This window comes from Apaloderma vittatum, unplaced genomic scaffold (assembly GCF_000703405.1).
Source record: "Apaloderma vittatum isolate BGI_N311 unplaced genomic scaffold, ASM70340v1 scaffold4412, whole genome shotgun sequence".
Classification (NCBI taxonomy): Eukaryota; Metazoa; Chordata; class Aves; order Trogoniformes; family Trogonidae; genus Apaloderma; species Apaloderma vittatum.
Window position 1 is genome coordinate 50,630 of NW_009701752.1, and position 20,954 is coordinate 71,583.

General features: G+C 38.2%; 1 protein-coding gene across 1 annotated transcript in view; it reads right to left on the reverse strand.

Annotated features, from left to right (window-relative positions):
• The window catches only part of STARD9 (StAR-related lipid transfer (START) domain containing 9), a 102,886-nt gene that overhangs the window by 23,829 nt on the left and 58,103 nt on the right, over window positions 1–20,954 (reverse strand). Inside the window, exons 13-23 of the mRNA XM_009879257.1 lie at window positions 20,652–20,852; window positions 20,201–20,298; window positions 18,338–18,415; window positions 17,459–17,533; window positions 16,623–16,802; window positions 13,017–13,068; window positions 12,122–12,259; window positions 11,139–11,221; window positions 9,999–10,102; window positions 7,737–7,784; window positions 154–344 (exon numbers count right to left, since the gene is read on the reverse strand). Of these exons, the coding sequence (XP_009877559.1) occupies window positions 154–344; window positions 7,737–7,784; window positions 9,999–10,102; window positions 11,139–11,221; window positions 12,122–12,259; window positions 13,017–13,068; window positions 16,623–16,802; window positions 17,459–17,533; window positions 18,338–18,415; window positions 20,201–20,298; window positions 20,652–20,852 (1,248 nt within the window). The remainder of the gene's footprint in view (window positions 1–153; window positions 345–7,736; window positions 7,785–9,998; window positions 10,103–11,138; window positions 11,222–12,121; window positions 12,260–13,016; window positions 13,069–16,622; window positions 16,803–17,458; window positions 17,534–18,337; window positions 18,416–20,200; window positions 20,299–20,651; window positions 20,853–20,954) is intronic.

Sequence of the window (20,954 nt, forward strand, 5' to 3'; positions counted from 1 at the left end):
TCAAGGGAAAGGCAATTATAACAGAAAACTGGTAATAAGCCACAATAAAAGTTCTACCCGCAACATAAAGCATAATTAGGACAAAACCATCAACAGAATGAAAGAATGCAGTAATGGAAGGGAAGTGAGAGAGGGGAAGAGGCAGGTACCCACTTTCTTGGATCTGCTGGTCGATTAGCGCTTGGTCATTTTCTAGCTCCTGCTCTGCTTTGATCTGTCCTCTCAGGATCTGCTGCTTTAAATCCTCAACATAGAGCTGCTGCCGTTGAATTTGTTTTCTGTGGAAGGCCTCCTGGTCTCTCAGTTTCTGCTCATACTCCTCATGCACAGCATCTATTTCTCTGCTGTTAGAAATGTTGACAGTGAGTTTAAACTGAAAATGAATGCCAATTACTTGTAACAAAACAAGTGATCTGACTAAAACCAGACAGACGACATTCAAGATCTTGTGTTGAATACGAGTGCATTATGACAAAAACTCGCGATGGCAAAGCAGCTGTGTACATGCATGTCACGGCAGGCTGTGATCCCCTAAGTATCATAAATGCCAGCAAACACGAAAGCTCTCATGAACCAGAAAATCCCATCATCAGAAAGATAATAGCAAAATTAAAATACCATCATTTTTCATCTTACTGTAGATCCCTAAAAAGTGAAATTGAGGAGTGATATGGTTTATATGCTATAAAATTTTATAACCATTATATAGGATATTTGTCATCTAAGTTCTTCAAAGTGCTTTATGGAAATGACGAACATTCTTCTCCATTTTCAGATCAAAAATCCCCTGCCTAGAAATGGTTTCAGGCATTGCTGAGATTACAGTCTCTGGCACTACCAGAGAAAGAACTTGATCACCCAATTCTCTGTTGGGTGCAACAACTCTATTAGGTTACTGCAGAATTGCGATCAGAAAAGTGACTAACCTGTGAAAAATTGCCTTATAGTTCCCTCTGAGATCTTTGGTTCCTGACTGCGTGCTAAAATTTCACACATGCGCACACACAGAGTAACAATCAAAACAGTATATATTCTTTGCAGGAATACAAAAGCACCCTCAAAATATATATTCCTTTCAGAGGGTTAATGTATTCTACCTGTGCACACATCATAAGCAGCAATTCTTAATGTTAAAGTTGTATTATATATAAGGGTGACATATGATCTTCGCCTGTCGTTTTGTTTCTAACCACATCACTATAGGTAACCTCAGAAAATTAAACCTTCAAGTCTCAAAAAAAATGTTGTAATGTATTTTACTAATGAAGTGCTGTATTTATTATTATGATGCATTTATTACACTTCTAAAGAAAGCAAAAGTATGAAAGCTCTAAAGAGTCCCTGAAGGTCAAAAGAAAACAAGAATATAATTTCAAAGTGAATGCTCTGGAAACATCATGTTGTTTGTAAAATCATTATCCATACAGGTCATCTGTACGGAAAGAGCATTTGACCTTTGCTACATAGGAATTAATTTGACATCTCCATTTAGAACTGTAAGCATGTCTTCAAAGTAACCATTTCTACAGCAACATTGATTCTGTGTGCTAGATTAGCAGACAAAACCAGATGAAACAATTAAACAGCCAAAGTCTACAAATCTTCTGGAGTAGCTTCACATGGAACATACATTTCTTCAGTACAAGGGTGGCAAGACTCTGGAATAGGTTGCCCAGAGATGTGGATGCCCCCTCCCTGGAGATGTTCAAAGCCACACTGGATGAGGCCTTGAGCAACCTGGTCTAGTTAAGGCAGGGAGTTTGGATTAGATGATCTCTAAGGTCCCTTCCAACCTAAGACATTCTATGATTCTGTATTTTACTTTCTCAGGAAGCAGTGAGAAAGCCTCACCACATACAATTCTTAATAATTTAAGGAAAATATAATTCAGTTTGGCTTTAATGTTTTTTGCTACTGTCATCTGCTAAATAGATTGTGTCTGTTTGGGACCCGCAGGAACAAATTATAAGAACATGTAGCTCCAAGATCTATTTGTCCTTGGCTTGACTATGAAGGCACCAATAATCTATGATTTGTAGTTTTTTCCTCGAGATAAACTTTAATTGATCCCCAAGAAATAGGAGTGAGATGCCTCATTCCTCATGCAGCTTGAGTAGGTTTGAATTGATGCTTCACTGCAGCACTGAAGCACTCGGAAGGCCATTACAAATCTCCAGCTGTTCAGGTACTTGTAATGCCACCAACTACCGAGGGACAAACCCAGAAGTCAAAACTAGAGCGGTTAACTAAAGAGTCATCACTTTTTGAACACTATTAAATCTGAAAGAATCTCGTTTAGAAAAAGCTCCCGTGGTTTTAATGATAACCGTGAGGGAGGCTTTTCCTGAGTGCATCCTCCAGGTTATCTTCCATATTTTTCAAGGGACATGTAATGGAGCAACCGTATAATCTGGAGCTTAAAGTACTGATCTGAGATAAAACCTTGGAGCAGTTATACCACCTCTGTGCTTTCATGTACGTCAGCTGCGAGGTCTTCAGGGCAAGTCCTGTCTCTGGATGCCAAACCAAAACAGAGCTTTGCTTTCAGCTGAAGCCTCTTATAAACCTTAATAGTGACTGTAAATGTTAAGTCTTTGCACATACTCTGATGATGGGGTAGTCTTTAACCTGTTTTTCTAACAGGCACATAAAAGCTCTGATTCTTGTGGTCACACAAAAATTGAAAAATGTCAGTCTAAATTTGTTACTGGACAATTGCATGACCTTGAGCAAGTCACTTAAATCTGGGATGCATGTGAAAGAAGCAAAGTACTTTCATCCAAGAGGCGTGATGAGGATCCATCAACATTATCAAATATCATAGAATTGTTTAGGTTGGAAAAGATCAAGTATGATCATTAACTCAGCACTGCCAAGTTCACCCCTACACCATGCCTCTAAGCACCACATCTGCAAGTCTTTTAAATAACTCCAGGGATAGCGAACACACCACTTCCCCGGGCAGCCTTTTCCAGTGCTTAACCCTTTTGGTGAAGAAATTTTTCCTTATCTAAATCCTTCCTGGTGCAACCTGAGGCCATTTCCTCTTGTCCTATCAGAAAGTCAAGTATCAAAACAGCTGATTTATCATTATTAGCACTTTTCTGTATGAGACTGAGGAAACAGAGTAAATCATTGCCAAGAAGGCTGAAAAGCAGAGCGTGTAAACAGTAAACAGTAATCGAATAATCCTTGTTCTGCATTTGTTTACTAAAACTATATAAAATAAAATTCCTCTTACAAAAGTCCCATATTCTTCCTAACCATAACTTTCAGCTCTCGGCCATCCCTTCCATAAAATTGACCTATCGGCATTCAAACTGTTGACAAATTGAAACCCAGAACTTTTGAATATATGAAACAACTCAGTGTTGCATTTCAAGCCAAAGATCTCACCGTGCTCAGAGAGATGGTTAGGCAGCATCACGAGCTCTTCCCATACTTTCCAACAATGCTGAAACCACCCCGCACCCCACATATTATAAAGTATCAGAGAATAAGCAATGCAAACAATGCGCATGGAAGCTGCGGTTTTTGCTGTTCTCAGCAGCACTAGTGTATTCCCTCATGTGTGTGGTAATGGCTTTTTGCTGAACTAACATGAAAATGTAAGATCCTTTCCAACAGGCATGTGTGTTTGCACACAGAGCAGAACACGGTGCAGGCCAAACCGGTGTTATTAATCACAGCTCCATACTATGACTACACCCCAAAAAGGCAGAGTACAGAGGCATGCCCATATTTCACTTTAAACCCTGGAAAACCAAACACGGCACCACCAACTATTACAGTATTATTACTGATTTTGTTCTGGTGATGTAGCTAGGTGGTACAATTCTCTAAGGTTAAAGTTTCTTTAATAAAATACTGATGCTGAAGGTATATATACAAATTTCAGTTCTGCTATTTATTTCAATGCGTCTTTGCTTCATCTCCTAATTTTTAATAGTGCAAAACAAAAACCAGGCAGGGCAGTAAAGACAGGTCCAAAAATACAGAGGCCACCTTTTCACAAAGCTGCTTTGCAAAGATTATTTTCTCAAGCCGAACAAAAAGATAACAAAAACTAATATAAAGCCACTTATGTAATATAGATATGCCAGAAGATATTTTTCTTCTTTCCCTGAGACTACTGACTGTGAGAAGAAAATGACCAGCTGGTTTGGGTTTGGGATGCAGATCTGTCTCTCACAGAAACGGCTGAAACCAAGAACATGAAGCAAGGATGCTCCCTTTCTACCTTTGAACATGCTATGTCATGTCAACACACTCCTGCTGGTTTGTGGAAATAACGAGATAAACTGAACTAAAAAAAAAGAGGTGACAATGGACCAGGAAGAAAAGAACAGATTCACACACACTTCATAGCTGAATCACCTAATAGACAATTTAAAGAATAATCAGTTTCTGTAATACATGTTTGAATGATTAAATTAAAACCAAATATCAACCCAGATAGCATAAGAATTTAGCCATATTCTGCAAGAGGTAGATGATCTCACTCATTTCTTTCATCTAAAACATCTTAAATCAGGCATACTGTTATATTTAGACTTGAAATACAGGAATACTATGACATACAGTAATCAAGCACAGATCAATTTCTGCTACTGCTTGTATTCCTTCCTTCCTACATGAGCAATCTAGACTCAGTATAGTTCTAGCAGGAAATAATGTAACTTCAGGGCAAGCACAAGACAAACAGCTACATTTCTGTAGGTATTAAGACGTACATAAAATCTTGCTTTCACGGAACTGGCATACTCTGGCACACAGCATATTTAAAAAAGCAACTCTGCACAGAAATTCATCAAAGCATGCAGTTTTCTAGGTGTACCAAATGCAGCGAGAAGTGTCAACTGTTATCCCTCCTCCAAGTAAATCTTTAAAACCAGCAAGAAAAATTACAACAACAAAAACACCAACCTTAAACTAAAGACAGTCACAAATTACTGAGACAATTTTCATATTTTACCAATGCTGCCGGATTGTTTTTCCGTCTCATTTTTCTCTCCACAAAGTTTGCGTGATGCATGCTAAATGAACCATCTGTAAATCCACATTTTTTCCAGCCTGTTTTGTCGTCAGCTCTCCGGGATCCTATTGTGCAGTTCTCCTCCCCTCTTCCCTAAACACTTCTACTGCTGATGCAGAGGCTGGCGGCTGCTACAGCATAATGCAGTTTTCAGTAACTATGGCAGCGATAGCTCTGTGGTGAAGCTGAATGCCTTCCACAACACAATCTTAAGGCTCAGATAGAGAAACTCAAGTGAAAATAATCACTGTTGCTAAAAGCTGAAAGAAGACAGTCAAGACAGCATCCCTATCCTTCTGTCTGCTTAGTGTTCAAGTCCATTTTCCTTTTGCAAATTTTTTTTTTCCAGCGGGAGAAGAGTTAATAACAAAGCAGAAAAAAAAGATGTTGGCGAGGCATTTTACACCCTTGCAAATCCTGGAACTGAGAGCAATCCCAAGTCAGATACATCAGCTCCCCCTCCGTCCTCCCCCTCCACCTGTGTCCAATCCGGGGCCCTTCCCGTGGGGCCTCAGAGCATCACGCAGCTGCACGGCATCGTACATCTGCCTCTGCCCAGCCCAGAGCCTCAAACCTCTCCCTTCTCCTCCCTAAAGAAGGGAAGAGTGATGGAGGAGATACGAAGCCCTCGCATTATTGCTTCCTCCAGCAACACCACCCGCAAAATTCAAAGCTGAAGTTGGCGGATGGCGGGCAGGAGGAGAACGGAACCAGAAATCCATCAAACCAGCTAGCAGAGTCGGAAGCCTTTAGAAATGAGGGACTTTCAGAAACGGACACACAGAGTAATCCCCTTCACAGAAGTTACCATCAGGTGAAATACCTGGATTTCTGATGAGCTGGTTTGTTTCCAGAAAAAGCACACCTCTGCATTTTTCTTTCCAGGAGGGGGAAGTGGGGTGAGCCTTTCCATGCAAAATCTCATTTTTTTTCTCTTTGCCTAAGCCCCCAAGACAACAGTAAGGCAAACGCTTTGTTTAAGGCAGCCCTTTAAATACACTTTAAAACAGACCTCTTTTTGGCACAGAGACACAGGCACAAGACACAGACACACACTCCAGTAAAGGTCACCGCTGCCTTGCTAAATTCCAGTTCAGCTGGAACTACAGTCTATCACAGGTTTTCCCCTTATGATTTCAGTTATATATAGAATCAGTCAGCTCCCCTGCTAACCCATGATACATGATTCTGCTCTAAGTTGTAGAGTTGCTGTAGCTGACACGGGGCATTTCTCTGTGAAATGAAACATTTGAGGGATCTTTTAAGAGATGCAAAAGATTTCTTTAACCTACATTTGCAGAGCGCTTTGTAATTCTCAACTGCGAGCTTTAAGTAAGAACTCAGAATATTATTTTACAAATATGAGTTGGACCTGTTAACTATACTACAATAGTAATTGTGTTGTGTTCTCCAGCATTAGATGCCGGATCTACAGGCACTGTTTCCTTTCCAGGAAGTTCACCAGAATTTCACACATTCTTATAAGATGATTTTATTTTTTTTTTGGTTTACGAATGGTGGTATTTTCAAGGAAAGAGAGCTTAAGCATGTTACAGGCAGCTAAAATTAATTCAATGTACTGCTATACCACTGTTGTTTTTTGGTTGGTTGGAGCGGGTTTTTATGGTTTTTTTTGTTGTTTTTTTTTGTTTGTTTTTGTTTTTTGTTTGTGTTTGTTTTGTTTTTCAAACCAGCAAGAGAATAAAAATCAGGGTTTATCTTTATATGCAGCATGTTATTAAGGCAATGACAGGAGCAAGTGTCTGCTTATTTGGGGTGATACTATCATAGGATGACTGATGTCAGTCACAAGCCTCCTGCGTGGTTGCTGGCTGACAATAAACATCAGAACAAACATCCTGGGGCCCTTTTGAGCAGGGTGTACAAGCAAAAAAATCACACCCCTTCTCGAGGGGAGTTTTATGCCTAAAGTTTTAATATTTGAGTGCAATGGTAGAAATTTGTTTTGTCTCTCGCTTCTCAAAATATTTTAAGACACAATTATAGATTTAACTGGTAATTCAACCCATGAAAAACAGATGAGAAACATGTCAACATACTGCTAGCATGGGAGGTAAGACTGTAAGTAATCATTACGATAACACATATGTTCACATGTTCTGAAATAAAAAAATCCAGAAGGAAGTGAAGTACCACTGGTTCCTGCTTAAAGAGTACTTAAAACCATGGAAACCCAACACTTTCTGAATGATTTTTGTGTGCAGCCGCTGTGCTTCTTCACAGGAATGAACCATGTTCTATGCTAAGACTTCTTTTTTGGACTCTTCCATAAAGCCATTTTCTTCTCACCAGAAGAGAACCCAATTTGTCCAAGGAATTTCCAATATATTAATGAGTATTCACAGTACCTACTACTAACATCAAATATACCTTAGAGTTCTCATATATTGTAAATCGGTCTCAGCTTCAGCATAAACCCCACTCTAGGCATGGCTTTAAAATACAGGTTTCAGGCAACAAATGTACAAACTGTTTGCAAAAGATCAAGTATGGAAAGAACTTGGTTACAGAGACTTGCCCTTAACTCACCGCATGTACAGATCCTTGTTTCAGTATGATAAAAATCAAGTTAAAGCTTGAAGCCTAGTTTGCATCTCTTCTGGAGGAAATCAGTGTAGCACAGGACAAAGCTAGAGGGGCCAAAAAATTCAGCATGATTTAGACACATTAATATTCTTACCTTCGTGCAGGAGAAGATTTGTTTTCTTTACAGTTTCTACAATTTGGACTGTAAGAATAAAAACAGGAAATCATAAAGATGTTCAAAAAAGAAGGCAAAAAAACTTCACTCAAGCCTGTTATATATACAGAGATGTTATTAACACTTCAGCAGAGGAAGACTCTAAGATGCAGATTGCTAGCAGCTGGGAGAGCACCAAGAACTATTATCAAGTGAGGGGCGCCAGAGGGGGAGAGAGACACAGCTTGCCCTGTTCTTCTGTTTTCCTCTAAGCATCTTTTTCTGGCAGAGACAAGACTCTGCACCAGGTGCACTCTGTACTGAGGAGCAAATAAGCACTGCCTGTAGGCCTCTTCGTTCTGTATGACTGTTTGCAAAGTACCTCAGACATACCTTTTAATACTTGACGTTCACTTATTTCAAGAAAGCTGGATATTAGAGAGACCACATATATCTCTTTTTATTCTCATGATCAGATTCTCAGATCTTAGGCTAGAAGTCTGAAGAACAACTCCCTGCACATGCCAAACTCCTTTTCTGGACAGAAACACAGGCTTACTGGTTACTGTAAAGAAAGATTGAGTGGATCGATTCAGTTTATCTTTGCCAAAAAAATATTCAAGAGGGAAAAAAAAAAAAAGACCACTGGATCATGTAAGGTGAAAATTAACTATCATTAGACACAGTTTATAGCTTATTCCTGTAAAAGATGTATACTCATAAAAATAATGCTAATGCAATACCATAATGCTTTTCATTTTTACTGAAGTAACAATGTGAAACATTCTAGGTATGCATGAGGGTAATGCTAAGCAATATAATATGCACAGTCCTGTCCAAGTGATTAAAAAAAAAAAGACCAATACACACATATCTGCTATCTGAACATGGTCTGAAAAAAAATCAATTAGACATGTTCTTCATTTTTGTCAGGTTAAAAAGGGGGAAACTAAGTGTGATTCTTGCTAAACTGCCCACAGTGCTTGCAAATTTCTGCAGGTTTTTCTAGGACCATCAACAAATATTGGTGACAAAAATTCCACCTCTAATGTTTATACCATGTAAAGAGCAACTTGGTATCTACTTCTGAAGGTCATTAGACAAGTCCTTATTTTTAAATTCTTCCTATTTGTTTTGCAAGGAAAATAATAGCAGCGATGTGTAAAGTGCTCTTCAGAAAAGGAACAAAATGAAATACCATTTTGTATAGTATGGTATCACTGCAGCAAACGAACAGCAAATGCAGAGATTAGATACATTAAAGAGAACACACAGAAACACACTATCCAAGGTAGAAAGAAAGCCACTTGACTAGAAGTATGAAGAGATGTTCAAAAGAGAGATAACGTTCTATGCCCATAAAAACAAGATGAGATACTTCCTCTAGAACGAGATAAAAAGATGCCCAGTATGTTACCACACCAAAAACAATCTAGCAAGAAGCACAACTATCAACAGATATGAATGAGACGGCTGTTTCTTGCCTTTAACAGGTCAATTGAATGTGCCAGGCTGAGAGGAATTAAAAAAAGAGAAAGAACCCAATTACATTTAATCCTGTGATGCTCTGTTTTCAATGTTATGAACTGAAACACAGGAGATAATTAATTTTCCTGACACATATTAACCACTGGCATCATCCCACCAATCCTTTCCCTTTCAGAAAGGCTCTGCCATGAAAAGCATACGCTAGACACTGCCAGTACGAGTAGCTCTTCAACTTTTCAGACACAGTCTATGTCTTACTTACTCCTCAGTTTTAACAAAAAGCAAAAAACCATAATGGCTTTCTGAGACGAAGGGCTCAACAAGGACTTGAACTAAAGGTAATTTATGAACAAACAAACCTGATTTCCACAACAAATTAGCAGGGAAACTGAATTGGTAGTAATTACCTTGGCTAAACCTTATCTAAAAAAGCCCGTTCTGTGCACTGAAGTAAGAACATTGCAAAAGTTATAGATTGCACATCTGTTATAATGCAGATGTGCAAGGGATTTGAATTGAGACTGACAATCTAATGTGAGGTATCTCGATTGTTCATCAATATTTATTGTGCACCAATAAATAATTTTTCAGGTTTGTTGCTTGGATATTGTAATACTGCCTATTAGCCAGTTGGCCGCTGCAGTTTCTCGGACACTTTTATTTCACCACTTTAAAACACGACGAGATCTTTTGTATATGTAACTTAGTTTTGTCTGAACCAAGTCCTGGTTTCAGACATCACCCCACATGAGAAAGTGTTTGTCTTAAACTTACTTTTCAAGAGAAGAAAGGATATAGTGTGGAGAATGGGTGGAACTTCCAGCCAAGCTGAGCCAGTCCAAAGCTCCACAACTCAGGCTGGGTGGGACTTCATTAATCTATGAAAAATACAACATGAGAACAGGAAGAGAAAAAAAAAAAAAAAAAATCACAACTTGGAAGTTCCTGGGTTGCTGTCATTAATAACACTGTTGCTAATTTTTCTGTGTGTAATGCTGCATAATACCTCCCATGGGAGTTTATAATCTCACTAACGCTTCTGCTTAGGTTTTGATAATTTGCAAAATTCTATTTGTTACTGGGCACACCCCTTCTTACAGCTCTGTTTTAATGCACTGCATGCTTCATTAATCAAGAAATTAAGAATGTAAACAATCAGAAGTTAAGCCCCTTATGTCATCTCCAGAAGTGAGTACAAAAGGACAGTTGAGCAGAAAGTATTAAACATTACTATATGAAAAATTAATTTTAAAAAGTAGATTCTTACCAATATCAATTGGTAATACGGTTATGTCCTAAATCAGAAAATTTACATTCTTTAGGTTGGTTTTCTTTGTTATATATGCCAGTCGTTTTAAGAACTAACTAATTCTTTGGAAACATTATTGAACCACCTGACAGAATAATAACTTCTAGTAGTTAGTTTCCAAGATTCACATACCAAGAAATATTTTATCCCTTTCTGGTGCATATAACAACTAAGTGCTTTCAAAATCAACAATAGCCAAGTACTTAATCCCATAACTTTTCCATTTCTTCTAGTACATCTCATTCAGGATGGTGACATGACAGAGAAAGAAGGTAACTCAGAGAATTATCAAATGTGGAAAGATTCTTAACTGGTCTTTTCACTGCAGCATTCTGCCTTTTTGTTTCAATCCTGCTGTAGTCATGACCAGAAATAGGAAACACTAAATTATTCAAGGGATCTGCATCATCTTTTGCTAAGTACATCTGAAAGAAGCACTAGTGTCCTCCCACAAAAGGTTTGGTGTCATTACAGACATTAGATAGAGGAAATGAAGCAAGTGAATATGATGATGAGAAGAAATATTTTCTCTGTCAGGCTTGTTTTTAAAAGGAAAAATAATTACTAAAATCAATTAAGAACTAGGAGAGAAAAATAGAACTTACTGATCTTCTTTGTCTCAAGATAGCAGCTTCTGCTGGGTGATTGAATCTAAACTTGTGTGACTTGCCAAGGACAACAAGAGCCCCTGTGAAAAAAAAATAAAAATAGTTAGAAACCTACAGAGACATAATTCATCAAACAGTTGATCCCTAGAACGTTAGCAGTTTCTTAACTCCAGGATACATACTGGAGCATATACAAACTACTACGCGTAGTATGTTAACAAAGACAATATTCTGACCCACAGCTTTCTGCTTGTTACACAGCAGAGAACTATTTTTAGAATTTGCCACTATGGAGCAGCAGAGTTATCATTCTGTAATTGCAGCATCCAAGCAAACTAATCTTGCAAGTCAACATAATGGTAAAGTTCCCTGTTCATATTGAAGACCAGCATGACTTCATATCAAAAATATAACCAACTCACTGCTGGGAACTTGTTTTTACACTACCTTCTTAAGAATCCAGGTCACTGCACGTTTCCAGAAATTGAATTGTTTTTTTTTTTCATTTTAAATAATTTGAAAATATGAGAGCCTGACTCATTTCATCTAAGCTCCTTCACCACAGCCTATATCTCAGCAGCAAGTATCCTCCACTTAAATACACAGTGAAAAAGTTGAAGGTCATTTCAACCATATTACAGAATTGACAGAAAATCCTGCCAGTGGTCAGCTGGCTTAGAACCAGTCTCCACTACTTTCCACAACAGTGTCTCTAACAGTAGGTCTTCCCTAGTGAGAATGCTACTGACTACCACTGCCAAAAGGGGTCTTAATATCGTCACCATTTTGTCTTCTTTCACTTTTGATGAGGTATGTAGTTGTCCCAGTCTGGAAAGCTCTAGCCATGGATCAAACCTTGTGCTGTTAGGCAGCAGGAGGAGACCGAGAGATGTGTTTTTTACAACCGCATGAATTCCATAAATCCTTTACTCTAAACTCCAGGGCTAAGCTAATCATACTGGAGCATTCACAAGCCTTACCTTGTGACAGACGACAAGATCCAATCACTTTGCAGCCATTCACAGTGCAGTGTGCGCCCTGAACAGGTCGCAGTGTCACAATTCCACAGGTGTTGTCTATCATACAATGATCCTTTTCAATCCACCGTCCCTGCAAAACTACAACATACAGATTTGCTTTATTGAAGGAGTTGGGTTTGCACCCTTTTCCTCAGAATGAAGTACCATGCACTGTTTGACACTGTGACTGCACACTTCATATCTCGGAGAACTATGGCACGTGCAGAAGGAGGAATGCATGGAAAGAAAAAAATGGAAAACTATACTACCTTCTGATTTGTGCACTGATGTGCATATTTTTCTATTGTTATGAATTTTCTTATTGCTATTACGGCATTTATTGTTTGTATTTTACTAACCTATTGGCAAAAAATGATCCAACTTCACCAAATTTAGCAGTTTCCAATTCCAGCATAAACTTTGAATCCTATCATAATTCGTAGCTCTTGAGATTAACTGTTAAAATTGAAAGCAGAAACAAAATGAAGTAAAAAACCCACTCTGAATAATTTTTGTTTTATATTTAAAATACCCTGCCCGAGTAGAGTTGAAAAGTATTTTCAACATCTCATGATCACTTGTGCCTTTAGTTTAGGACAGATCATACCAAGATATGGATGTTGAATGAGGATATTTTTAAACTCTAGTGTAGCATTTCACAAGTGGGTAGAAAATTCTGAAGAAATCTCAATTAGGTCAAGACATTGACTTTACGATCTCTTAAACAGAAAATAACTGAAAGATTTTAGCCAGCTTAAGCAACTATTCTCATCTACTTATATGTTCTATAAAGAAAGCACTTGGTTTGAGTTGGTATGACCAAATCATAAAATAATCTGTAGTATCATTCTCTTACCAATGTCTTGATCTTCGTCTGAATCGCTTCTTCCAATTTTGGTTGTTCCTTCCTAAAATAAGAAAATAACTAAATTAAATCAGTTACTGAAAGTGGATTATATATAATAAGTAAAAAAACCTTTGGTACAGCATCTCAGCAAATACCTGAAATAAATCATCTCTGAATAACTGAATTGTTTAGAGCAAACTCTATCCGCTACTTTGTAATATTTCAGCCTGATGTCCCCCATAGAGATGCGATTCCTTATCCTGCAGCTGCGTCAGCTGCTTCTATTACGACTCCAGTAGATGAAGTAACCCCCAGTGGGTGACTTTTGGACTGTGCTCGAGACAAATATTTAGAATGTGAACACATGCTCTGATGCTTTGAACATTTACAGCGAGACTTGATGTTTGCAGAAATGAGATAATTCTTTTTATAAATATCCATGCAGGAAGAAAGAAGCTGCAAAATTATTATTCAAGTTAACTAGGCTTTTCAGATATAAGTGTAGCAGAATTCCTCTTTCATAGGAGAATTTTCTCATTGATTCTGAATTCTTCAAACTTTTCCCGAAACTTAAATGAGATTTATAAAAAGTCTTGTTGGTGATTATGGCATATGGGCAAGTTCCCAAACTTGAAGATTCGATAACCTCAAAGAAAAGAACAGCCTAAGAACAAAATTCTGCAGAACTTGCAGACTCAAACCATATTATGAGCCAGTGATGGAAAGGAGTCAGTACTGTTATGGTACAGTACAAATATCAATGAAATAGAGTCATTTAATCAACACTGTGAGAAAAAAATTCCAAAAAGTGCAACGAATTTACCACCTCTCTAGTATGTTCCATTACAGGTTCTACCTTTTTCCTTAGGAAAACAAAGCAAGGTCATTTCCCAGCTCTGAAGAGACATTATACTAGATTATTGTAAACTGATTAGTGAACATGCTTGAGAACAACTTTATTGACAACTCTTTCAGTCGTATTAAAATTAATTATAGTCATTCAGCTACCTCATTTTTTAACTGTAATTGAAAGCCCTTGAATATGGTTTCTTCACCAAGCATATTATAACCTAGATTTAAAGGAGAAGCAAGCAGTAGTAACCGGAAGCCTGAAGACAGCGGAAGGGGAAGCCATCTGTTACCGTAGGATGATGAGGCTACGGATAATTACAGGTAAATTACAGCAGGTTTTTGTTCAAGAGGGCAAGGGCCTGAACATCATTTAGTTCCTCACAGAGCTCAGGTATCTGAACCAACTAACGAGACATGCTGAGATTCCCTTGCTGGAGAGGCTGAAAACTGGATTGTGCCTAGTGCTCCTGCTTTGGAGTAATTCTCAAGTTACACATCAGCTTAACATCCAGTGAACTCAACCATAAAATATTCACCTGGCTTGGCCACAACTTGCAGAAAACTTATGATCCACATGGCTTTGACTCACCTGGCACAATCAAGTGAGGTAGCAACATGTATTTTATACAAAGAGAAGTAAACCAACTCCTAAAAGACTTCTTTATCAAATATCTTCTTGATTAAGCAAAGAAACAGATATTGTAATTCAAAAAAAACCCCTGTCTGGTTTAATATTACAGGAGTATTGGCTCATGAAATACACAAGAGTATCCCAGTCAGTGGAGTGATTCTGCACAAGTTTAAATACAATTAAAAATTGCAGCTGAGAGCAAGGGTACAGATATGATACAAGCAAACTAACATCTTAAAGAAGAAAACAAAATAAAACCAGCCGTAACTCAGGTCCATATTTTTTTTTTCATATGCTGTTATTGAGCTAACCATTTCAATATTCATACTGTTTCCTAATTTAATATTAAGTATTTCACCTGAAAAAGTGAAAGACAGAAGAAAGGATCATGCAACTTCATCTTAACATATCGAGGTACATCTTCATATCTGCTGAAGTGCTTTTACGTTGTTGCTCTCTTCTGGCAGTGTTTCCTGACTAAGGGTAGAATTCCCAAGTTGCATTATAGAACCATGAAGAGTGAGATTGTTTTCCCTGTTCAGTTTTGGGAGTACTCCAAATTTGAAACAAGTTTGCAAAGTACATATTTTTATATAACAGTATAAGCAAATCCCATACTTCTAAGCTATGCAGAAAGTTCAGTTAAATAACAGGGCTAACATACATTTTTGTTAATGCAAGCCAGAAAAAAAAGAACAGAACCCAAGAAAGAATGGTTCTTTAAGCATAGACACAGCATTGATTAGTGCAATTAATACTATGGAATATCAAAAGACCAAAAGAGTAACACAATGTTTATTCTACATGATCTGAAAACTACTACCATGATCTTTCTCTAGGAGGGCTGTTGTATGTTGAAGCCCTAATACATATGGAACCACTAATGTTTTACCTTCTTGCTGTTCAGATGAAGGTAATAGACACCAAAGTCTAAAAGATGCAAAGCACAAAGAAAAGAAAAGGCAGCATCTAGGAGCAAAGAAAGATGGGACAAAGACGTTAGTGTTACAGAGAGACATTAGTGACTTCAGAAGGTGACCCTGCAAACTAGGTTTCTCCATTAAAATGAATATCTTTAAATTACTTTAGGTCAAAATAAGTATAGGAAAACACTGCTGTTTCCAAAATGGCATTTAAGTAGTAGCAATTACTTTTAATAAATCTTAATGTAGGATTAAGTAGTTCAAGTTGCACATTATTACTTGGTCCCTAATTATTACCTGGTACAATTTATTTGTGTTGGCATGAGAATAATTAGTAAGGTTTGTCTTTCAACATGATAAAGAAGAGCATTTCTGTTTCAAATATTTGTTGCAGCTTTTTAACAGGAAAAAAGTCCTGTGTCCCTCCACCATAACAAGTATCACAAAACCTAAATTTGGATTAAGATATATTACTAGTAGACTGATACATGTTTTTCAGCCATATTTAACAAACTCTTTGCTAATAAGTGCACCTCTGTAGGGGTGCCGATCCATCATTCCTTTCAGATAAATCAGCATCAATATTTCAGTAATGTCCATTCATTTAAAGAACACTAAGAAGTTAAAAGTCCAGCTGAGCACTGACTTACTAAAAAAAAATTAAAAAAAGGGAAAACTCCTAAAACTGTTTGACCTAGCCATGCACATCATAAGTCACAAAGTGAAGCAATATGCATATAACATCACGAAAGTTTCTTGGTGAAAACTGTGCCTTAAATGAGCAGCTGCACAGCAAAACAATATCTCTAAGGCCAGGATTTCTACCTAATCCTGGAAAACAGCCACTCAAATGGGATCCCAAGGAATTAGCATTCAAGCTACATGCCTAGTATCTATTTGGCAGGCCTGGTAGGGTTAAAAGAGCAATAGATAAAAGTAGTTGCCAAAGTGAGCTTGTGCTTGTTAAAGCTTGCTTTTATCTTTGTTCTACACATAGACAAGTAATTCCAGGCTCAAGTATACAAGTACGTAGTAAAATCCAGACCCGGATGTCTGGTATACTTTAAGCACCATCCTTTACATTTATACACACAGAGAGAGTGTAATCAATATATTATCTCACACAGAGAGTGTAACCACTCTCTGTTTCCAAAGAAAACAAGTGTTGTCAAATCCAAGGGAAAAATAAGACAAGTGACAATATCTCACCCTGAGATGATACAGCACCACACCTGTGCTGAGGATATCATCATCCATGGCCATTAGATGAGGTAAATTAGAATCTATCGTTACTCCAGCTTTTTCTTTGTTGATGTCCACACTGTATTCTTCCATGATGGCTTTCCTGTCTGTCCACTTACTTGTCCAGTCTTTGGTCAACTGCTCAATCTTAAAGAATAGGAGAGGAAAACTTCTCTTACTATGAAGGTTAATTTTTCTCATAGATTTAGTCAAAACAAACCAGCATTTTTTTCCAGTTACTAGACCCAAAATCCTTTGACCAGTTGCAATGCAGATGTATTTCTAATTGCATTTCTGTGGCAACAACAAAAAAAGAGGGTAAGAACTGTAGTTCCACGTAGTGAATGTCAGAAAGATGTATGATCATGCTAACTAGTTATTTTGCCTGTCTTCAGGCAAAACTTAAAATTAAGATCTCCAAAACCTTTCCAGTCACCAGTGATCAAATCTTCTTAGTAATTTGGTGACTGCACAATAATTTCCTTTGAATAAATTGGAGTTTAATCTTAGAAGAGAGAGGCTGTGTAGAAAAATTACTGTGATATATTGAGACAGTTTTCAAGCAAGGAGTAGGCTGTGCAGACCTAGTGATATGGAATGGACAGTATCCCATTAAGGACATGGGATTTTCATCACAAATTGTTAGAGAGCACTAAGGATGGCACCTTCCTGCATATGCAGAGCAAACAAGAGTGGGTTGAGGATAAAAACATTTTCACTGTGGTTTCAGGACCGTGGCAATGCTGTCCTCCCTGGCTCAGTGAAAAAGGAGAGAGTTACAGCATCAAATAGATCATACACACCTTCATTTCATTCTGAAGAACCAGCTCGGTCAGATTTCCATCTCTGTCATCACTCCAAGAAGGACTGGAATTCCTCTGTACAAACAACAGCCACCAAGATTTACACGTTAGTTTCCATTCTTTCATTCTCCAAATTTCAAGGAAATAAACCCAGAAGAAGGAAAGACAAAATACACAGACGTGTGATTCCACCTTCTCGGATTTAGCTCACACTTCTCTAGCTACTGCATGCAAGTTTTACTAAAGAATTGGCAAAAGAGCCATTCATAGAGAGCTACTTCTGCATAAATAAATTCTGGACCGTAGTTCTAGTCTCTCCCAGCAAAACATGCTCTCCATGGCATGGAAAACTAAGATGCTATTATTATTCCAAAGGAGAAAACAAAGAGTGCCAGCTGTATTATGAGGGCTCACAAGTGTTCACAACTTCTTTTGGTGGACAGAGTGTGAAGACTGGGTGAAACCTCCAAAATACTGTTGAGGTCTACTAGTTCACTTTTTGGGGAAAAGAGTATTGTAACAAGTCCAGCAGGGAAATTATGCCAATGATTAATATTTTGTAGTGTCTTGGTGCTTCCATATGCCCCAAATATTCCTATTTGACGGTATTTCTGGACAGCAAAATCATCTGACTCCATGAAAAACATGGAAGAAAATCTTTTCTATTCATTACACAACTGCTTATACTTCAGGATTATCAATTTAATTCTAGAGAAAGAAGAAATTACAGAAATCCTGTTAGCCTTATAATCATTGCAAAATTACTCAGAGAAGAGTTTAATGTCCCTCCAGATACAATAAGTATGCAAAGATAAAAGTAAGCTGCTGTAGCTACATAAGGCAACAACAGAGCTCCAGTTGGGAGATGCTCCTACGTACCAGTTCAAAGCTCATCAGCATAGTTTTCAGCCTATCAATTTCTTCTCGCAGTTCTCTGATCAGTTTTACATTTGCATCCTGAAACATTGAGACAGATGTTGGAAAAATCATTCTGTAGAAAATCCTAGCTAAAGAAGTCAGCGCAGAGCTGTTCCAAGAGTCAGGAAAAAAGGAGAACAGGCACACTCACAGCACCTCGCTTCACTCTGCCAGACCCTTGGGATGTACTGCCTAGGGGCAGGTAGTTCCCATCTTTGATAGGTTCTCTTTCCCCACAAACTTTGTTCCATCTCTTTTCTGAACCCAGACCTACCAAAGTATTTGTTCCCATCATGACAATAACTGCTTTTACAGAATTACCTTCAAATTAGTTCCATAAGGTCAGAAAAATGCCGTTATTTCTGTCATGCAGAGGAAAGAAAACAGGTCAGAGGAGACCAAGCCAGAATGTCACTAACCATGGCATTAAAAGCCCTCCCAGCTGAAACACAAAACAGTTCCTGCCTGCTTGTGTGGAGGCATTGACCTCGCTTTCAGAGTAACCGCCTCTGCACAGGCAGTTTCTGGAAACCAGCTTTTTACAGATAGTTAAGGCAAGCTCTTGAGTCAAGAGTCAACTTTCTCCAGCTTGTCAGTCAGACTTTGGCTCAGGTCAATTTGCAGTGAGGAGAAGGTGTCAGCGAGCTGAAGGGATGGAGTTAAGGGTCTAGCATAGGCCATGCAGGAGTCAGCTGCTCGAGAATTAGGAAATGTCGCAATCAAGACTCTTTCTGAAACCTCAATTCAGTCCCCTTAAATGGATATCACGATTCAGTCTTTAAGTTACGTGATCACTGCGGGATGGCAGCCTCATGCAGAAAGCCAGGTGAAGAATGTTCAGTTAAAGAGCAGTAACTGAAGAGTTTTACATTTCTAACAGGTGTGATCATACACCTTGATTATTACGTGCTATTTTAATTTTACTGTGAAGACAGACAGAATTATGCACTTTTCCATGGATTTTTTTAAGCTGGTTCTCATCGCTGTACTGTCTAAAACCTGCACAACTGCTAATCGGTCTGTTTTAACAGCATGTCTTTGATTGGGAGAGGTTATGTGTTTCCCAGTTGACAAATGTATACTAAGGATAAGGGTGGAAAATGAGGAACAAGCACATATTTTAAGCATCTGGATTAGCACTGAACAAGGGGGCAGCACTAGAATCTGTCCCTTTAATACCCTGTTGCTTTCTAACTTGTGAAGGATGCCTGCACATCAAACATGAATCTGCCATTCAGTCAGATTTCATAAGTGCAACAGGCCTATTTTGTGCAATGAATGAAGCTGGGGTTCTGTGGCCAAAATCGTGCTAGTGTATTTAAAAGCTTCATCATTTTGTGTACTGAAAAGAAGACAAACTAAAACTACAGAGATTACTTTAGCCTGACATACCAACTTCTGAATTCTTGAGTCTGCAACCTTAACAGAATTCATTTAACATGCCAAAAGGAAGGGTCGCAAGTGTTATGCTCTTATAGTAGCAGGTTAAAGAGTAACAAATAGCCCTAACAGATCTGTAACTCTGCCTATATTTAGGATAAAGACACGGGGCAAACATACATGTCAAAACAATTCAAAGAGAAGAAGGATGGAAACTCAATGGACGGAGATGAAGAACGTAAAATAGGTGTGAAATTCGAAACAGTTTAAGCTGCAGAGGATCAAGGAAGTTATTTCTGTAATATACAGGCTCCTATTTAGCTCTCCTAAACATGGGAAAAAGAATTACGGATTTTATCCAGAGAGCAGATATACTGAAAAAACCCTTAAATAATACATATAACAAATTAGAGCAAGAATCAAAAGCAGAACTCAAGGCCTCACCTCATTCACTCTGGGCTTGTTAATAATATTTTTGGCATTTGAGGCGTATCTCAGGGTACTCATGGTCTCGTTGTAGCTGGAGCTTGCAGGAGAGATAGCTACAGACAGAAAACGAAGAAACTTAAAAGGTTATCAATTTAACCTGTTCAAGAAGGTGGATTTTTTTAGTCTTGCTTCTTTAAAAATCAAGGTAAAAAAATATCCTTAGGGGTATTTCATCAAGCTCACAGAGAATGTCTTCTCAAGATTGTACATATAACTGAATAAATCACTTTAAATCAAAGCTATGACCTTGCTTCTTCATTTCCTTGAGCATCCTACAAAGTATTTAAGAATACCTGTACAAGGACAGATACCAAGTGATACAGCTGTCTTCTCACTGCAGCAGAGGTGTTATTTTAAAGGGGTAACATGGTGCAAAACGTTAACCATGAACAGAAACCAAACTCACTGGCAATCATAATGGTCTTGGAGTTGCCCCCCAGGCTGTCCTTCAGAAGCCAGGTGAGGATGGAGTCACGGTACGGGATGTAAGCCGGTCGCCTGGTCCCACTGACGCTGCCTGTGGAAGGACTGTCCGTGTGACTGCTCTCCCCTTCGCTTGTTAAGGTGTTTATGCTTTGGCAGCTGCTGAACATCTGTGAATTTTGTGCTGGAGGAGGAGGAAAGGGGTTATCTTTTTCTGTCATGGCTATTTCTTAGACATCATTACAGTTTACTGAAGATGCCACACAGCCATTCTGTTCAGCTTTTT